This window comes from Panthera onca, chromosome A1 (genome assembly GCF_046562875.1).
Source record: "Panthera onca isolate mPanOnc1 chromosome A1, mPanOnc1 haplotype 2, whole genome shotgun sequence".
Lineage (NCBI taxonomy): Eukaryota > Metazoa > Chordata > Mammalia > Carnivora > Felidae > Panthera > Panthera onca.
The window spans coordinates 33,048,667-33,066,834 of record NC_138339.1 but is presented as its reverse complement, the minus strand read 5'-3'; the positions used below and the strand labels follow the sequence as shown (position 1 = coordinate 33,066,834).

The window sequence follows — 18,168 nt, the reverse complement described above, 5'->3', positions numbered from 1 at the left end:
AAATGATAAAAGGGCAACTGTAGGAAAAGTTTACCTAGAGGTTGTAGGGTATTGTCTCTATCTGTTTTAGTAGTTTCTATAGTTCCAATCATGTGCTGTTTGGAAATTCCAGTGGTTTCCAATATCTTAAAACAAACAGTAGCAGCATGTTGCATGAAGTGAGGTGATTGATAACATGAATCTTTCTGGGTACATTCTCAGATCGTCAGTAAACTCATCCCAAATGAAGAAATTCTAATGTTCCTGGAGGAAACCCTGGATGGTCTGGAGACCCTTAACCCCACCTGTACAAAGGCCTGTGGCATATGGATGGTTGCTGCCCTGAAGGAGCAGGGAGCTGCTTTGGAAGAACAGGTGAACTGACAGCCAGTTTGACCATCGAGCAGAATTCTAACACTTCTGAAATGCCAAGTTGATTGCTACTTCCCAGTTTGTCCTCTGTTGGGAAATAAGCAAGAGCATGCATAGCCTCGGGAGGCCTCAGCAGAGACCCAACTTGTGTATTAACAACCAGGCTCATGTTGTCTCAGCCTGTCTCAATTGCCTCGCTAGTCTGTGATCAAAAAGTCTTTCCCAACTGTCACTCTTTGGCCAGAGACAGCAGCTCTCTACCAAGGGCATTTGGATTCGGGAAAACTGGACTGTTAGATCTATAAGGATGAGGGTGACTGTGTGGATCACCTTTGGGATGACCACTGAGGATCAGTAGAGTTTCTAATTCCACTGCCTCTCTTCAGGCTTCTCTTCCACACACCTTGGGGTTTGTTTTCTGGTAAGGAAGGTGTCATTGAAGAACTGATTGAGGGAAAGTCCTTAGTCCTTACTCCCAGCTGGAGAGTTAGGCAGAGTGAAAAGGATTTGAGCTCAGGAAGCTTGGTTAAGAGCTCCAAATGGGGATGCTCTAGCCTTTCTCTTGAGGTTGGAAACAAAATTCAGGCAATTCAAAGATTAATAAGGAGGAAGAGAATCTTTAACTCAATGAAGGCACCTCCTATAGGTGAAAGAAGTTATGGTCCCCATGTCCTGGGTCAACCACCCTAAATTAAAGAATTCTCCAAAGTATGACCTTTAGAAATTATTTCTGTGCTAATTACTCTCCAATAAGTTTTTTAAAAAATTTCCTGAGTGTGTACTATGTGGCAGGCATTATACTGGACATGGGAAGATCAAAGGTTCATAAATTTGGAATGTTGTTGTATTTGTGTGTTTGGCATTAAAAGGGAGCAATAGAGACCTAAATCCTCCCCTAATGGGACTCTGTGGTAATCATGTTTGCCAGATATTTATGTTTAAAGAATTTTAATTCAGAGTAAATGTCATGTTTAACCTAAAAATATCTATCCAAAATAAACAAGAGAAATATCTACTAGAAGCAAAGCTACTAGCAGATAGATATGCCCTTCTCCATGTCAAAAATCCAAATGTATAATATCATTTCCTGCTGCCCACAGATTCACATCCAAATTTGGAAGGTGACCTTCAGTGTTCTCTAGGATCTGGCTTCATCTTTTCTGTCAAGTTATCTTCTCTTATCACCCTCATTTTCTCTGTGTTCCAAACTGGACCATTCTCTTGTTCCAGAAATGTTTGCCATATTTGCTTGGGGCCCATGCTTTCATGCTAGTATATATATATATATATATATATATATATATATTTTTTTTTTTTTTTTTTTTTTTTTTTTTAGAAAAGTTTTAGGCTCACAGCAAAATTGGGCATAGAGCCCTGTACCTCCTCTCCCCACACACATGTATCCTCCCTTACCATCAACATCCTACAACATGGTGGTACATTTGTTACAATTGATGAACCTACATCAACACATTATTATCACTCAAAGTCCACAGTTTCCCTTAAAGTTAACTGTTGGTATTGACAAACGTATAATTGCACACATCCACCATTGCAGTAACATACAGAATACTTCCACTGCTCTAAAAATCTTTTGTGCTTCATCCATTATCATGCTTTTTTATTTTACATCTTTATCTATATTCTTCTTTGGGATGAGGATGACTCCCCACCATCCCCACCTTGCCTTTTGAAATTTCTATATATCCTTCAAGACCCACATCAGGTGTCCCTCCAAAGTGACCTCAGTTACTTCTGGGTTCCCTCACAATCTTGTGAACCTCTTGTGTACATTTGCCATATACTGCCTGGTGCACAGGCCTTTGGATATATGGCTGGTATTCTTTCTTAGAACATTCATTCCTTTTGAGAAAGGGCTACATCGTATTCCTCTTTGGTAAATCCCCCACAATGCCTAGCACAACACTTGGCATAATTCAGTCTTTCACTAAATATTTGCTACATTGACTTAGGAATAAATACCCAATATACCTACAATCCTCGTGAGTAAGAGATAGGCCATGCATAGAATTAACTAGTGTTTCTAACATGATTATATAATTCATCAACTACCCATGATTAATATGCTGACTATATGTGTCCTAAGCCATATAGTAGAGGGAAAATGGCAATTTAATGTTTGATTTGGACTTTTTTTTTTAGCTGTTGGAGATCTTGAACATGATTTACTATCACATGCCAGTCCTCAGACAAAAGGAAGAAAGTTTTCAGTTTATGCTGGAAGCCATCTCTCAGATAGCCAGCTTTCACATGGATGCAGTTGTTGCTAACCTTTTACAGAAGCCTCTGCCCTTTGACAGGTAGATTCTAACGGAGCTCATTCCTTCTCCCAGGAAATGCTAATCCGCACTGAGGAAGAATTTGTGGTTTGAGAGAAAGAGAGTAAAAAGAAAGGTTGAGAACATCTCACCTAAATAATAAGTTCAAAAATGGTGTTTGAATCATAAATAATGTTTTTCCAAGTGTTTTTCATATACATATCCTCCTAATATGATAAGATTTCTTTTTTAAAAAAATACATCATAGGAATAAGTGAATATTAGAAAATGAGTATTTCTCTTCTTTCTGGTTGCCTTGAATTTCACCTATGTGAGAGGTTTGTGCCTTAAAGGACATTAACAAACCTCAGTAACCCAAGTCCAGAATGCTGGACTGTTAAATAACACATCCTTATCATCTCCGGGCATGTTAGCATCGCCATCTGTCCTTGAAATTTTGATTAGTCATAATGTGGTTTTAGAGGGGAACAGATGAAAAAGCTCATATTCCAAAGAGTTGTTTCTTATCAGCTTCCTGGCTTACCACCCTAGGGACACAAAGACATTGTGGAAGGCTCTGGCTGAGAACACAGCCTCCAGTGGTAAGCTCTTGAGAGCCTTAACAGACAAACTTGAGAATGAATTAGAAGATGACGTAGCTGGGCTGGAGGCGATTTCAGTGAGTTGGACAACCCATCGCATACCTGGAATTGTGTCCCACTCCATGGTCTGTCCCCACCTGAACCTTGGTGATGTAGCATTAATCATACTTCTTCCCCTCTTATACCCTGATTTTAAATCGGCTCCAGTTAATTGGAGTTAGTTGGACAAATATGGCAGCAATTTTGTCTGTGGCTGATCACTTTTAGAAGCAAATTTCTCATCATCCCAAAGAAAATCTGTGGGTCCGTATTTACAAATTAGTCTTAAGATATCCAAAGCACCCCTTTGCAAGACCTCAATGCTGGAAAAGATTTCATTTCACCTGACTGGTGCCCCCTAGAGTTTGGAGTTGCCGAACATAACAGTCCTGAGAGAGAAACACAGTATGAGCTGAGAAGTTTCCAAACAAATACACCCTCTTTTCTGGCATTTTTTTGTGTTTTGTTTTGTTTGGTTTGGTTTGGTTTCGTTTCATTTCGTTTCGTTTTGAGTATGAGTGCGGTCAACTTGGAAAGCAATCCTTTGGGGAGAAAACAACTTGAAGGTCAGACCAGGGAGATGTCCTTGGAGGAAAGGAGCCTGTTTGACCACGAAGTCCTTTCTCCCCTCAGGTGGCCTGTGCTATGTATGAAGTGGTATCGGCAGGCACCCCTGTCACAAGCTTGTACCCAGAGGTGTTCACTCTTCTCCTGAAGTTGGTCAGCTGCACACTGGGCCAGAAAATGCCCACTTCCACCTTCAGCCACAGGCGGCGGGTGATGCCACAGGGAGAACGGCAGCAGACCGCAGACCCCTGCAGGTAAATGGCCAGGCCAGAGGGCCTGCCAGAGCTGTCTGGACCCCAGACTCTAGAGGAGGGGCTCTGTTAGTCAACGCCTATGCCTCCTGGCGTGGCCTCAATTACCCATGAGGCAACGAGTCTCCACACTGCCCTTGAGCCCTGTTACTCTTCCTCCCTGAGCAGTACCCAGTACAGTTGCCCAGAATGGTCACATAACAACGAATAGCAGCTCTGTTTGCTTCCATAGAGAGCCTGTTCTGCTCCATTTGTTTTCTCTCAGTGAGACCCTTCAAAGAAAGCTGGAATTCTGGGATAGTCAACGCCACCAAGGAAAGAAGAAAAATAGAAATAAATACCATATTTTATTAAATTTAAGATATCACCAATTGAAGGAAGCAAAATTATTTTGTGCACTATTGAAAAAGAAAGAAAGAATCCTGATTAAGCCATGAATCAATGCTTTGTTATACTTTAAATTTTTTACTATGTATTTATTCAAATAGCTCTTTGAGAATTATTAGGTGCACATTTGATCCTACATCACAATGCTCTGTTTCTGTGCCCTTTTGCATAACTTTTCATTCCAATGTCAAATCCACCTTAGTTTTTTTTTAATTTTTTTTTCACGTTTATTCATTCTGAGGGACAGAGTGTGAGTGGGAAGGGGTAGAGAGAGAGGGAGACACAGAATCCAAAGCAGGCTCCAGGCTCTGAGCTGTCAGCACAGAGCCCGACGCAGGGCTCAAACTCACAGACTGTGAGATCATGACCTGAGCTGAAGTCAGACGCTTAACAGACTGAGCTACCCAGGCACCCCTCAAATCCACTTTGTAAAGACATTTTAAACAACGGTTAGACCCAACACATGTAGTTCCAATAACACAATGTTACCAACATGACAACAGTATAAACAACCATGCCTAAATCCATGCATGTTCGTGTGCACGCACTGGTAATAACAACTACACCATAACCACTGTCTGGCCAACTGTCATAACACACTATCCATTGCAAGCCACATCCCGCTTCTGAAGGGCTGTTTCAGAATCAGTGAAATATAGTATTTGGCACTTTCCATCTTTAGGGCTTTATTTTCTCATGAGAGGTTAACAAAATTTTGTGGCATTATTTACTGGTCCAAATCACCTCAGTGTCCCCTTTGGCCCCAAAACTGAAGTGTGAGATCAGGCTGTCTGGTGTTTTTCCTCACACAACATCCATTCATCCAGGGTGAAGCAGCCTTGTGGGGAACAGAAAGAGTGAACTTGGGATTCACAACTCCCTGTATGGGGTTGACTTACTTTTGTGGTGCCCACTGTCTCCTTCAGGCTCTCAGTCACAACTCTGAAGTGTGTGCAAGCCCAAGCCATGAAAGAGGGCCTTGCCAAGGAATCTGATGAGGGGGACAACCTATGGACCCTTCTCAGCAGCCCCAGTACCCACCATGTAGGAGTATGTGCACTGGCCAGGTAATGTGTGGACATTTAAGAACTGGATACAAAGGAGAAACATTAAAAACAGAGTAAAAACTGCCATGTAGGCAACTTTACTGGAAGCAATGGACTCACCCAGGATCTGTAGTCCAGGAGAAAAAATAGGGAAGAAAGAGCAAAGGCAGATGGGAAGGGATGGTGGGAAGAGCCCAAATCCTTAGTGCTCTTTCATGGAACATTCCTTTTTAGATCATTTATTTCCCTGAGAGAGAAATAGACTAAAATCTCCTCCATTGTTTAGAAAGAAAAAAGTCTCTGCTACAATTGGCGCCTTGCATTTTCTAGGAGCATGGCGCTGTGGCAACACGGAGTCATACTAGACATCATGGAGCAACTGTTTGCATCTCTCACCTCCTCCTCGGAGAACTACCGGATAACCGGCACAGCTTTCTTCTCTGAGGCAAGAGAGAACAGTCATGTCACTGCCCAGCAGGCTCTCTGGGTCCCCTTGGGGGCATTTCTCTTAGGGTCAGCAGTTCAGTGGGAGCTGGAACCACAGAAGAGGGCCCTTCAGGAGAGCTTTGGTAGTACAGAGATTCAGCCGCCGCCAGAAATACAGTACCTGAGAAGGGAACGAGAGAGGAAAAAGAACTCACCCAAACCTCTTCCTTCGCTCCAGTCTGCCGGAACCAACCTCCCAGGACAGAGAAGGGTGGATGATAGATATGACAGGGACAAAACAAAAAGTAACCAAGAACTATATTATTGTCCCCTCACACCCTGCCATAAAGGTTGCCCCAGACAACCCGGAGAAAGAACATTGCCAGTAACTCCCGTTTTCCTGTTTTTCCATTTAGATTAGAGACATCCTACTTAACTGGGTAGTGTGGTTCTCATCACCATGTAACCTTGGCCTGTGGGCTGCTCAAATAGAGAGATTCATTTCTGCCACACTTGCTGATTCACCTGAGGGCTTTCTCCCCTGCTCCAAGAGCAGCAGGGTGCTAGTCTTTAACTGTAGTTATGATGCACTTATCATTCTCCTGAAGAGAGGCCACTCCTTTAACTAAAGGGGTGAAGTGGTTGTTTTCAGCTCATGAAGGAGCCGATCCTTTGGAAGCATGGGAATCTACGGGAAGTGCTGATCCTGATGGATCAGAGTGCCTGGGACTCCAACGCCATTTTGAGGCAAATGGCCATCCGAGGGCTTGGTAATACAACTTCTGGAGCCCCTCACAAGGTAAAGGGCGTTGGGGTAGGTGCGGGGGACACTTATCAGAGTTTAAAATAATTATTTACTAACCCACACCTCGTGCTTGTATAGGAATTAAGTAAAAATCCAAAAGAAATTGCTACAGTGGTATCTCTCGAGTTGAAGTATGTGACCCTAACAGAATTCCAGTTTCCTTGGGAGTCTCCTACCCTATTCTAGATGCACAGAGAACAATTTTCAAGATTACGAGACCTTATTTCCAAATAGGTAAAGAAGCATAAGCAGATAATACTGGAATCTATCATCAGAGGCCTGTATCACCTGGCCCGCACCGAGGTTGTCTGTGAAAGCTTGAAGGCTCTAAAAAAGATCCTGGAGCTGCTCACAGACCGGGATGTGAGCTTCTACTTCAAAGAAATAGTGCTGCAAACTAGAACCTTCTTTGAAGACGTAAGTGAGTCTGTTCAGAATTCTGCCCTCCCAGGAGTGAGTGAACAGAGATTCAGGTGGTGCTGGTAGCAGGCAATGCTGGTGTCCCATCCATATTCCTTGGCCTTCCCCTGTGGTCACCCGCACACAGGTCACCTGCACAGAGGTCACTTGTACAGTTCTTATGCAGGCTGCTGGCTTCTTGCCTCTCTCTCGGCCTGAGGGTACTCTCTGCCCTGGGAATCAGGATTGCTCCGAGCAGGGTGGGCCAGACAAATGAGAACAAACAGGAAATAAACAATAAGAAACAAAAGTTTGCAAATAAACTTCCCAGCTTCCTCACCCATCACAAGGATTGAGCTCCACTTGCCCATAAGGGCTATTGCCCTCACATATATTCCCTTTCACAGCTTTCCTCTCTGTCCTGTGTCATTCCCAAAAATTACCGCAGAACTCAACACAGAACAAGGGCCTCAGTGAAGACCTTGTCATCTCCAACACTCTTTTCCACATCAAGATTCAAAGGTTCAAAATGCTTGTGTGGTTCACTTCATCGAGGAGTCAGTATAAACTATAGCCAGTGGGCCAAATCCCGCCCCGAGCATCTTTTCATAAATTAGGTTTTATTCGGAGCACAGCCACGCTCACCGGTTACATATTGTCTACGGTTGCTTTCACACTTCATCTGCAGAGTTGATTAGCTGTTACAGAAACCATATGGCCCCCAAAGTCTAAATTAGTTACTGTCTGGCCCTTTACAGAAAGAACTTGCCAACCCCCAATCTAGTCAATAGCCTAGAAATAAATTTCAAAAAAGATCAGTTGGTGACCCTAGAACAGAGGAAAGTCATTTTCCTTTATACCTTCCAGAAAACTAGATTTTATTATTATTTTTGGCTTATTCACCGTCATCAGTGTAAAATCTCTTTCACCTCCAACTTATATCTGTTTTTTATAATCGAAAACTGTTTCCTCATGTTTGTTGTCAGAGGAGATGGAAAACTGCTGGTTTCCTCCTCTTAAACATTAAGCTTGATTAAATTACCTTTCTACCTTCTAGTCTCCAGACTGAAAAGTCTTCATTTCCTTCATTATTCATAATAAACCTAATTTTTCAGCTCCTTAAATATTTTACAAGCCAGTGACTGTGTTGTATCTCTAGATGTGGCCTGCAGAGTATTGAATACAACCTGAAGAAAAATTACCTCTCAGGTCTGATTTTTTTATTTATCCACTCCAATTTTTTTTTTTAACTCTTGCCCTTTCCTCCTGACTCTTTGACAATCCGTTAACTGTATAGACTTCTGGATTTTAGTCTGTAATATATACCCACAGTCAATAATTCTCCAGTTTTATATTTTTTAGTTTCCTTTGACAGCAGCTTTCTGCTTGTTTCCAGCTACCTTCTCCAATGTTATCAACATTACTTTTTAATTCTCATCTTGTCCTCAAAACTGCTTTCTTGGCTCCCACTCAATGCTGTATCTTCCAATGATGTATCTTCTGTAAAATAACAAAGATGTTCTTTTCTCTTTTTTTTCCATTACACAGATCATTGATGACAATCTTTGACAACAAAGAGCTGAAACAACCCCTTCAGGGCCCCCACCTGTTTGTTAGGTTCCCCAGGCTGTTGTTGGTCCAGTGATGATAATTCTCTTGGATCTGAGCCTCCAATAATCACCTATGAGTTTTGTGGTCAACATAATGTTTCTCAGTCTTATGCAAAAGAAAAAAAAAAACAACTAAAGTCTTGCTGGTTGTTAGGTTAGCACTTTCTCATCCTTAATAGGTATTAATTCCATCATATTTGTATAAAAATGAAGTTTGATAAAACTTAGGTCTTAGTAATGCCATGCTATTTTTTTCTCTGGCAATGCTCTCTTCTCACAAATAAATTTAACTATACTTTATGATACCTTTTAATCTATATATTAAGCATACCATTCTATAATCTATATATTAAGCATACCATTCTATAATCTCCAAACTTCTTTCCCCCCTCCGTTTCTTTCAATATTTAAGCACTTTCTTGGAATTCTTAAAACATGGTGACACTTCAGTGAAGGGGCAGGACGGAAAATATGGCTGCCATGCCATGCTCCAGTCCCTGCTTGCGCCCATCCCCGTCCCTGAGCAGCCACCTTACTCTCTATGACTCCATTCTCTCAACTCGAAACAAGGACACTAAACTCTAGGATCTTTCCCAGCACCTACAACAGGTTCATTGCTTCTTTTCTGCTTTTTCATCATCCAATTGGTTGATCATTCCTTAACCTATCATTAGGTCCTATTATTTGATTTGGGAAAATTTTAAAGATTTTGCAAAAAGTAAATACCTTTCTAGGTATTTTGTTATTTGTTTGCTTTCTTTTTTCTAAAGAGAGACCTTTTAGGGAGCATAGCTGGTTCAGTCAGGAGAGCATGCAACTCTTGATCTCAGGGATATAAATTCAAGCCCATGTTAAGTGTGGAGATTACTTGAAAATAAAACCTTTAGGGGCGCCTGGGTGGCCCAGTCAGTAAAGCGTCCAATTCTTGATTAGGTCATGATCTCACAGTTTGTGAGTTTGAGCCCCGCATCGAGCTGTCATTGCAGAGCCTGCTTGGGATTCTCTGTCTCCCTCTCTTTCTGCCCCTCCCCAACCCTCTCTCTCCCTCTCTCTCTCTCAGAATAAATAAACTTAAAATTTTTTTTTTTCTAGTACATTGAAATTTCTACTTCTTTTTCCATTATATAAGGTCACGTCTCATGTAATCATTTAACTTTTCTGGCCTTGTCCCAACCAGCCGTCTTTCTTTTTTCTGGAAGATCTTTATCAACTTCCTTTTTTCTGTCATTTTTGCTTCTGTGCCCACTTCTGATACATTCCATCTTGCCACCAAAATTAATACTTCTCTATCTTCTCCCCCTCATATTCGTGGGGATGCTTTTCAAAAGTTGGCCCTTGTTTATCGCTAATCCAAAATATAATATTCTGCTACTCAGAACAACTTTTCCCTTCATCACTCTGCCTTTATATGGGTATCTTAAACTACTTTTCTGGACCTGGGAGGAAAAAAAGAAGAACCTCCAGAAAATCCATCAGTGTTTGTTAGAGATGTGAACAATATCAGCAAGGTTTGGGGGATGATAGAAGACCATCTTTCTCCACCACCTCACCCTTTGGTTCTTAAAATCATTGTCTAACCGTCCTGGACAACAAGCAAGGAAGTTCCAGAACTTCTTATATGCAAGGGTAGGGCTAAGCACTATTTGTTTATTCTCTGTCTCTGAGACCAAGGGTCTTCCAAGTTGCCTTTCATCATATTGGAAAATATTTGGGACCTTGGAGAAGAGCTTTAGGCCTTGGGCAATTTAGATTTGAAACCCCATAAGTCTAGGCTAGTGGTGCAGTCGGGCTAATTTGTATAAAATACATAAGCAGGAACCCTCCCTGGCCTGTTTACCGTCCCTGTGGTCATGTTTCCCCAGTAGCTACTCAACTGACAGAAACCAAGTCCCAGACCCATGGTCATTTAAACTCGTGGAGTGTGAGTGCAGAGCTTCTGGAAAAGAAAGAGTGTTCTTGGCACACATGAGGGCAGTGACTGGAGCGCACCAGTGCCCGGGGCACAGCCTCCCTCTGCTGAAGTGGGACAGGGCAGGGTGGGGGGTGGACACAGGCCGGGAATAGCCTGTGATGGGGACTCACCCATGACATGCATCTGTCGTCACAGGAGCAGGATGATGTGAGACTGACTGCCATCTTCTTATTTGAGAATCTGGCATCCCTAACAGGAAGAAGGTGGAAGATTTTTTTTGCGGAAGAAATAAAAAAGAGCATGATTTCATTCCTTCTCCACCTCTGGGATCCCAATCCCAAGATTGGAGCTGTAAGTGGTGCTTGCACAGACACCCGCACCTCCACCCCACCCCTTCGACCCCCCACCCCTTGGCCAGAAGTGCCAGGAGAGCTGGTCTAGCTGGACCAGAAGCCAGATCTGAGGCCACCACTCCCAACTAGACCTGAAAACTGCTTCTCCAGCCCTAGGTTCTTTCTTGCCCTCTCAGATTGTTCTTCCATCCTTGAATCTGGGAAGGTGCCAGCATAGATCGTAAGCCCCTCACATTGCAGGCATCCACTGCCACTCTCCCAGCCCTAGGCAGCACCCCACTCTTCCAGAAGACAATCCAGTATTCTGGACTGTGACTCAAAGAACTCTGTTTCTTAGGCTTGCCGTGATGTCCTGATCATCTGCATCCCTTTTCTGGGCCTTCAGGAACTCTATGGGGTGTTAGATCATCTCCTCGATGGTCAGGATCTACCAAGGGCCAGAGATTTCTACCGGCAACTCTGTGTGAAACTGGTGAGCATGCAGTAAATGCTGCCTGCAAAGCCATAGCCAAGAGTCCAGGCAAATCCCAGACAAGCAAACAACACAGCAAGGATCTCTGGTCAGAGTCAGAATGTCTTGGAGGGACAGCAATGATTCTTGGTGTCCTGCCACATTACTCTCTGCTCTTTTCCAAGTCCTGACTGGGATCTGTTCTTCAAGATTCCTGAAACCCATCTGTTGATTAGTCCCAAAAGCCCTAGGACTTTTCTTTTTTATAAGTTTATTTATTTATTTTGAGAGAGAGAGAGAGAGAGAGAGAGAGAGAGAGAGAGAGAGAGCATGCCTGTGGGAGGGGCAGAGAGAGAAGGAGAGAGAGAATCCCAAGTAGACTCTGTATGGGCAACATGGAGCCTGATGCAGGGCTCAAACTTATGAACCATGAGATCACGACCTGAGCAGAAATCAAGAGTTGGATGCTTAACTGACTGAGCCACCCAGGTGCTCCTACCCACCCCCCAGTACTTTTCTGATTAAATTCAGGTTTGAAATGGCCAGAAGACATCTTCCAGTAAAATAATGGCTCTGTGAGTGTTCACTGGTCTTTAGATTTCCCTTTGCAGGACCTACAGAGTGCCAAATTTCACACAGAGTCACTTTCCCTCTTTGTCCTCTTTGTAAAATACATCTCTTTTAGGCAAAGAGAAACCAGGAAATCCTGTGGATCCTCCACACACACTCTTTCACCTTCTTCAGCAGCAACTGGGAGATGATCCGGAGTGCTGCTGTCAAACTCACAGGTGAGGGCACATCTGCACTCCCTACTCAGTTATGTTGCTCCTTCCCATCCACTTTTGCTTTGACTGGAAGCTACTCTAGCATGAACACAAGTATGACTGGTGTGACCAAAAAAGAAATGCCAGAAAGGAATTCATTTTACCTCTTGGAACATCTTCCCTCAAAGGAACCAACTTGTTCTCTTTTGCAAACATCTTCTGACTTCCCAACACCTCCTCTCCTCCTACTAGACCCTCCTCCCTACTGGGCCCTCATGCTTCTCTGGTTCCAAGTCATCACTCTTTCTTTTGCCTGAGTCTTTGCTCCCAGCCGGCTGCCACTGCCTAAATGGTTTCCTTTGCCTTGTCCCTTAACATAAGCCATGGTAAACCTTTTAAGCTCAGTTGAAGCTGAGAGTTTTAGCAGCAACATGATACAAGTGGAAAGTGTGTGGGTCAAGAGGCCAGCAGACCTTGGCTCTGCTCTGTGATGCTGGACAATTCACTTAAATTCTCTGGGTTGCCTCTTTGTCTGATCTATAAAATAAAAGGAAGGTAAGTGAATCCCTCAGGATCCTTCTATCATGAAATTCTAAAATTTATCATGAAGCCAGTTCCAACTAATCCAGCCCACTGTGAATGGGCCACCTGTAAGACTGAGTTAAAACATAAGGATTCCTTATTGGATCATGTATATGACCCCTCCAGCTACACTGTAAACTTTTTGAAGACAGGGATCATATCTTACACACGTTAGAAACCCTGACAACAACCGGCATGCCCTGCGAGGACACCGCGTGATCTTTCCCAAATGCACATTGGCCGAGGGACCACTTCCACACATGACACTTAACACCCAATAGACATTAGCCCAGCATCATTCTGGGGGCACAAAGGGAGTCATAGAGTTTGCTCATTCACTAGCCAGACCATTTAACTTCTGACCAGGAGCAGAGCCTAACCTGACCAGTTTTTCATGGCCTCTTCCTCTATAACGAAATTAGCACCTGTTTCTCCTGTTGATTTTAGATGCCATTGTTCTCAATCTGACCAACCAATATGTGCAGTTATTAGACAAAGAGCAACTGACCACACGTGAGTACCAACCCTAGTTTCTGCGCAGCCTGTTGTCAGAGAAATATCTGTGAGAAGGAGAAGTTAATTATGCACCAAGTTCCATGTGAGCCCAGAAACTGAAAATCATAGTACCTCATTATTGTCTCTAATGCTCCCTAGATCCTGGGATTTCTCCAGAGTATAAAGCAACCCCCAGCTCCAGCTCTTTGCAGGCATCATTCCCAACAGACCATTATTTTCTGATTGTCTATAAACCTACTGATCACAAGGTCAGGATCTCCTCTTCCCCTATGTCAGTGTTAAAATAGATCCTCAGCTTGCAGATCCAAATCCTACCTGTTGGCATGGAATGTGAGCATGGACCCAGGGCTCTGCATAGAGCTGACCCTGAACAATGGAGCCTCACAGGGAGGCAGAGCTTGAGCCTTGGCTTTCCTTGTTCACTGAACTTTGCTATTCTTTCTGTTTCAGGGCTCCAAGCACTTCGGCAAGACCCCTGTATCAGTGTCCAGAGAGCAGCCGAAGCTGCCTTGCAGACGCTCCTGAGGAGGTGTAGAGAGATAAGCATCCTTCTGTAAACCACCAGGAAATAAACTGCTAGGCTTTTTCTACAACTGACTCCTGTCTTCATCCTCACAGCCTACAAACTTGCAGCATTTTGAGGATAGAGATGGCGCCTAGCATAGGGATCTTGGAGTAGTGATATATTCCTTACCCTCCATGGTCTCCCTGCCACCTTCCATTAGTAAAAAGTAAACCCCACAAATTCACTTGAGGGATAACCTGTGATTTCAGTAGTGACAGCCACATAGTTGGAATATTATGTCCCAGCAGATATCAAAAAATGACAGAACTGGAAACAGTTCTGCTGCCATTAAGAAAAGGACTACTGTTATTGCCACACATAGCCCTGTTCTGTATTATCTCTGCCAGCCTTGAATTACTACCCACACGCTTTACTTTCTAAAAAGCAGTCTTACAATAAACTTGAACCTGTGCGTCCTTTCTCAGGTTGTAATTTCTGTGTCGAGGCTATGCCCGGTACTTTTCTACAAAAGACCCATTCTGGCATTGTATTAAATCTCATGGTTTTCTTTCTGTCGTTATCCCAGAGCATTCCTTCCTTTGAATGGCGTGTGTGTGTGTGTATGTGTGTGCATGTATGTGTGTGTGTGCATGCATGTGTTAATCTTCTTCACAGCATCTGAATCATAACTCCTGACCCTTTTTCACAATGCCTACATGAAAGGTTACATACATGAAATCATGTACATAACAAGAAGTTTCTAACACAGAGGCTGGTACTCATTGGACACGACCAAACCATCACGATCATTCATTAGCAACATTATTCAATTGATGCATCCCTTTCCAAATTCCTGTTACCTATATTCTAATCTCTTCTTCAACCTCTTTGGGGAAGGATCTTTTGTTCCTACCGATCTTCTAGGGGCCCTAGGAATTTTTTAGGTCAGATATTTTAGGCCAGAGTCCACTTATTCATTCATTTAACAAACATTTATTGAGTGCCTAAAATTTACAAGGCATTGTTATAGCTACTAGGGCTACAACTATGAACCAAAAAAATAGAAAACTTCTACCCTCTTGGAACTTATATGCTATGAACTCTGTGTCTAAATTCTAGAAGATGGAGCCAGCCTCCAAGATGGCCCCCAGTGATTCTTGTCTCTGATATTCATATTGTCCCCTCTCACAATGAGTAGAGATGACCTGTGCAATCAATACAATATTTCAGAAATTACAAAGTGTGACTTCCCAGGTGAGATCACACATGGTATTGAACTCTCTTGAATCACTTACTCTGGGGGAATCCAGCTGCCAGGTGAGGGGGATACTCAAACAGCCCCAAAAGAGTTCCATGTGGCAAAGAACTGATACCTGCTGCAAACAACGAGAGCTAACTTGCTAGCTATGTTAATGTGCAATCTTGGAAATAGATCCATGAGCCCTCCCCAGGTCTGAAGGTCTTCAGACGATTAAAACCTCAGCTGACACATTGACTGGATTATGAGATAAGATATAGAATGCCCAATTAAATTTGAATTTCAGGTGAACTGTGAATATTTTTTAGTAAAGTATGCCCTGATTATTACATGAGACATACTTATACTGAAAAAAATATTTATTGTTTATTTAAAATTAAAATTTAACTGAGCATCTTGTACTTTTATTTACTAAATCTGGCAACCCTACTACAATCTAATAAGAGTCCTGAGCCAGAATCACTAAGCTGAACTCCTCCTGAATTCCTGAACCACAAAACCATATAGTATATCTCTGTTGTTTTAAGCCACTAAGTTTTGGGGTCATTGACTAAGCTCCAGGGGGTAAACATTACACAAAGAGTCCATGATACCACCAATGTTGTATGCAAATTTCTGTGTATAATTGTGTAGGTGCATTTTCAGGGTAATGGCTTTCATTAAATTCTTAATGAAGTCAGAAGCTGTTCCCAAGCATAACATATATGAAACAGAGCAAGAAAAAGAAAATAAGAGGTATGGGTTTAGTCGACGTCTTTGGGCAGGTTATTTCAAGTCAAAAGACTTTTCAAAAGAGCACCGTCCACTAGAACTTTCTGCAGCGATGGAAACGTTCTATATCCGCACTAATATGGCAGCCACTAGCCACATGTGTCAACTGAACTCTTGAAATGCAGCTAGTCTATCTGAGGAATTAAATTTTTAATTTTAAGCTTAAGTAGCCATGTGTAGCTAGTAGCCACAGTATTGTACAAGACAGTTTTGAAACGTGGGGCAAAGAGTCAGAATTTGAGCTGGGTCACCTCGGAATTGTAGGATATTCTCAACATGAGTATAAACTCACTGACACCGGCCTTTGATACTAATTTATATATCTCCACCACTATTCTCCATCCCGCCTAGCATCCAACAAAGAGCCTTCCTCATCACTGATCGATAGAAATTAGGTAGAACATGGTACTGTAATAGTGTTGCATGATGACAAATGGTAGCTATGCTTACGGTGAGCAAAGCATAACATACAGACCGATCGAATCGCTATGCTGTACACCTGAAACTAATAGAATATTGTGTGTCAACTGTACTTCAATCTAAAAAGAAAAGAAACTAGGTAGAACGGGCACATGAAACACACGTTGCCACTGAAACTTTATCTCTCTAAACCCTAATCTTAGGATTCTCTCTTGACAAGAATTCCCAACACATTTTTTCCTCACATCCCAGCAACTCTCCTTACAAGTTGTGTACCTTGGGGGAAAACATCTAACCTCTCTGTACTTCAATTTCCACATCTGTAAAATCAGGGTACTGATATCTACTTCAAGGTGCTATTGTGGGGATGAAGTGTATTAATGTATATGTAAAGCATTTAGAAACCTAGAATAGAATCATTGTTAAGTAAATGTTACCTATACAAAATAATGTTTTTTATTTTTATTTTTATTTTTTGAAGAGAGAAAGAGAGGGCACAAGTGAGTGAGGGGTGGAGAGAGAGAGAGAGAGAGAGAAGCAGGGCTTACCGGAAGTGGGGCTCGAGCTCACCCAAAGTGGGACTCAAACTCAGCATGAGGTCATGACTTGAACTGAAGTCAGATGCTTAACGACTGAGCCACCCAGGTGCCCTATACAGTATAAGTATTAACAATATGAATAAATTTATCATTAGAATCACAAATGTTAATGTAAACTCAGCAACTGTCATATACAACTAACTGATTATACCACCTCCGTGGGGCTGTGTTCCTGATCCTGTGAATGCTGCTGCCCTCCTTGGGGGGCTGAAAAAGAGGCGACCTCTCCATTCAGAAGATCCCAGCTCAGCAGCTGGCGCTCCTGCTGTGCCTGCCTCACAGTTGAGCCACAGTCGGGTTGTGTGGCAGGAAAAACGTAGATCTCTTTGTTCTCCCCAACAATTATTTCTATTAAGCCCTCCCAACGACTACTATTCCCTCTCAGAATTGCCACCAGCACCCCCCCCCCCCCCCCCCCCCCGCCAGAGACCTCTCTTGACAGTCAGTCCTCCAATGGCCCTCTGTGGTTCATCTTTATGGTTCAAACGCAGGCATATCACCCAAGGGAGAAATACTTGTGGAGCGGTCTCAGGGAAATAGAGTTACAGAGGAAAAGCATGTTCAAGTACTATTGAAGAAATCAACAGATTCCTCACTCCTGTTGCTTGCCTTACTATTATTTGTACATTTAATCATTTCTCAACTCATGTTTACTTTACGATAGAGTGCTTCAGGGACTAGAACTGCTTTAAAGGGCTCAGGATCACTGTTTTGCAATTCTGTACCCTGCCCTTTGACCCCACAGTGAGAGCCAGGGCTCTGCTGGTAAATCAGGGACATTTAGCTTGGCTGACCCGGCTAAAACAGTTTTACCAGAAAAGAGGAGAACAAAGATCACAGATGGGAAGAAAGAAATAGGCTTCCAGGGAAAGAAGCCAGGAGGATTGCTTAATTGGAATTGTCCCTGCACAGCCCTAGTTTTAAAGCATAAAATACAAGACCAGGCACTTTTTCTGGAACCCTCGAGACACTTTGAGATTGTAACAAAGATTTTCTAATAGTGTTTTATTATTACTAGATTTAGTCCCCAATCCCACCATTATCCTTCAGATTACCTAAGTGTGTGACTAGAGAATGCACAGTCAGCTGGATATAGTGGTAACCTGTGAGCTAATCACGAGATTTCCTCCAGGCCCCTGACAGAGAACAACTTTCTGATAAGCAATTTTGTATGGCTGCACTCTGGGAATGATCACCTGTTGAATTTCTCTTTCTTACTTATTTTTTACAGGTATCCCTAAAACTGGGACAATAGAAAACATGGATAGAGTCAAG

The 18,168-nt window shown here is 42.7% G+C and overlaps 1 protein-coding gene and 2 long non-coding RNA genes across 5 annotated transcripts in view; 1 reads left to right on the top strand and 2 right to left on the bottom strand.

Moving 5' to 3' along the window:
- The window catches only part of MROH2B (maestro heat like repeat family member 2B), a 72,428-nt gene extending 58,103 nt beyond the window's left edge, over positions 1 to 14,325 (top strand). For 2 of the 3 annotated variants that reach the window (XM_060637648.3, XM_060637650.3), the window contains 13 exons: positions 202 to 354; positions 2,515 to 2,672; positions 3,183 to 3,309; positions 3,905 to 4,092; positions 5,403 to 5,543; positions 5,853 to 5,967; positions 6,601 to 6,747; positions 6,988 to 7,170; positions 10,870 to 11,025; positions 11,365 to 11,499; positions 12,164 to 12,266; positions 13,272 to 13,337; positions 13,791 to 14,325. In XM_060637648.3, the coding sequence (XP_060493631.3) occupies positions 202 to 354; positions 2,515 to 2,672; positions 3,183 to 3,309; positions 3,905 to 4,092; positions 5,403 to 5,543; positions 5,853 to 5,967; positions 6,601 to 6,747; positions 6,988 to 7,170; positions 10,870 to 11,025; positions 11,365 to 11,499; positions 12,164 to 12,266; positions 13,272 to 13,337; positions 13,791 to 13,897 (1,779 nt within the window). In that variant the 3' untranslated portion in view covers positions 13,898 to 14,325. The remainder of the gene's footprint in view (positions 1 to 201; positions 355 to 2,514; positions 2,673 to 3,182; positions 3,310 to 3,904; positions 4,093 to 5,402; positions 5,544 to 5,852; positions 5,968 to 6,600; positions 6,748 to 6,987; positions 7,171 to 10,869; positions 11,026 to 11,364; positions 11,500 to 12,163; positions 12,267 to 13,271; positions 13,338 to 13,790) is intronic. The other variant, XM_060637652.3, reaches the window with a different exon arrangement.
- Positions 4,355 to 10,925, bottom strand: LOC132682341 (uncharacterized). Its single transcript, XR_013554923.1, has 6 exons — positions 10,845 to 10,925; positions 8,759 to 8,868; positions 8,577 to 8,652; positions 7,158 to 7,401; positions 5,919 to 6,129; positions 4,355 to 4,381 (listed from the first exon to the last, which is right to left on the bottom strand). It is a non-coding gene; the product is annotated as an uncharacterized LOC132682341 (long non-coding RNA).
- On the bottom strand, positions 12,715 to 17,292 carry LOC144616048 (uncharacterized). Its single transcript, XR_013554924.2, has 3 exons — positions 17,048 to 17,292; positions 16,843 to 16,944; positions 12,715 to 12,779 (listed from the first exon to the last, which is right to left on the bottom strand). It is a non-coding gene; the product is annotated as an uncharacterized LOC144616048 (long non-coding RNA).
- Between the last annotated feature and the right edge of the window lie 876 nt (positions 17,293 to 18,168).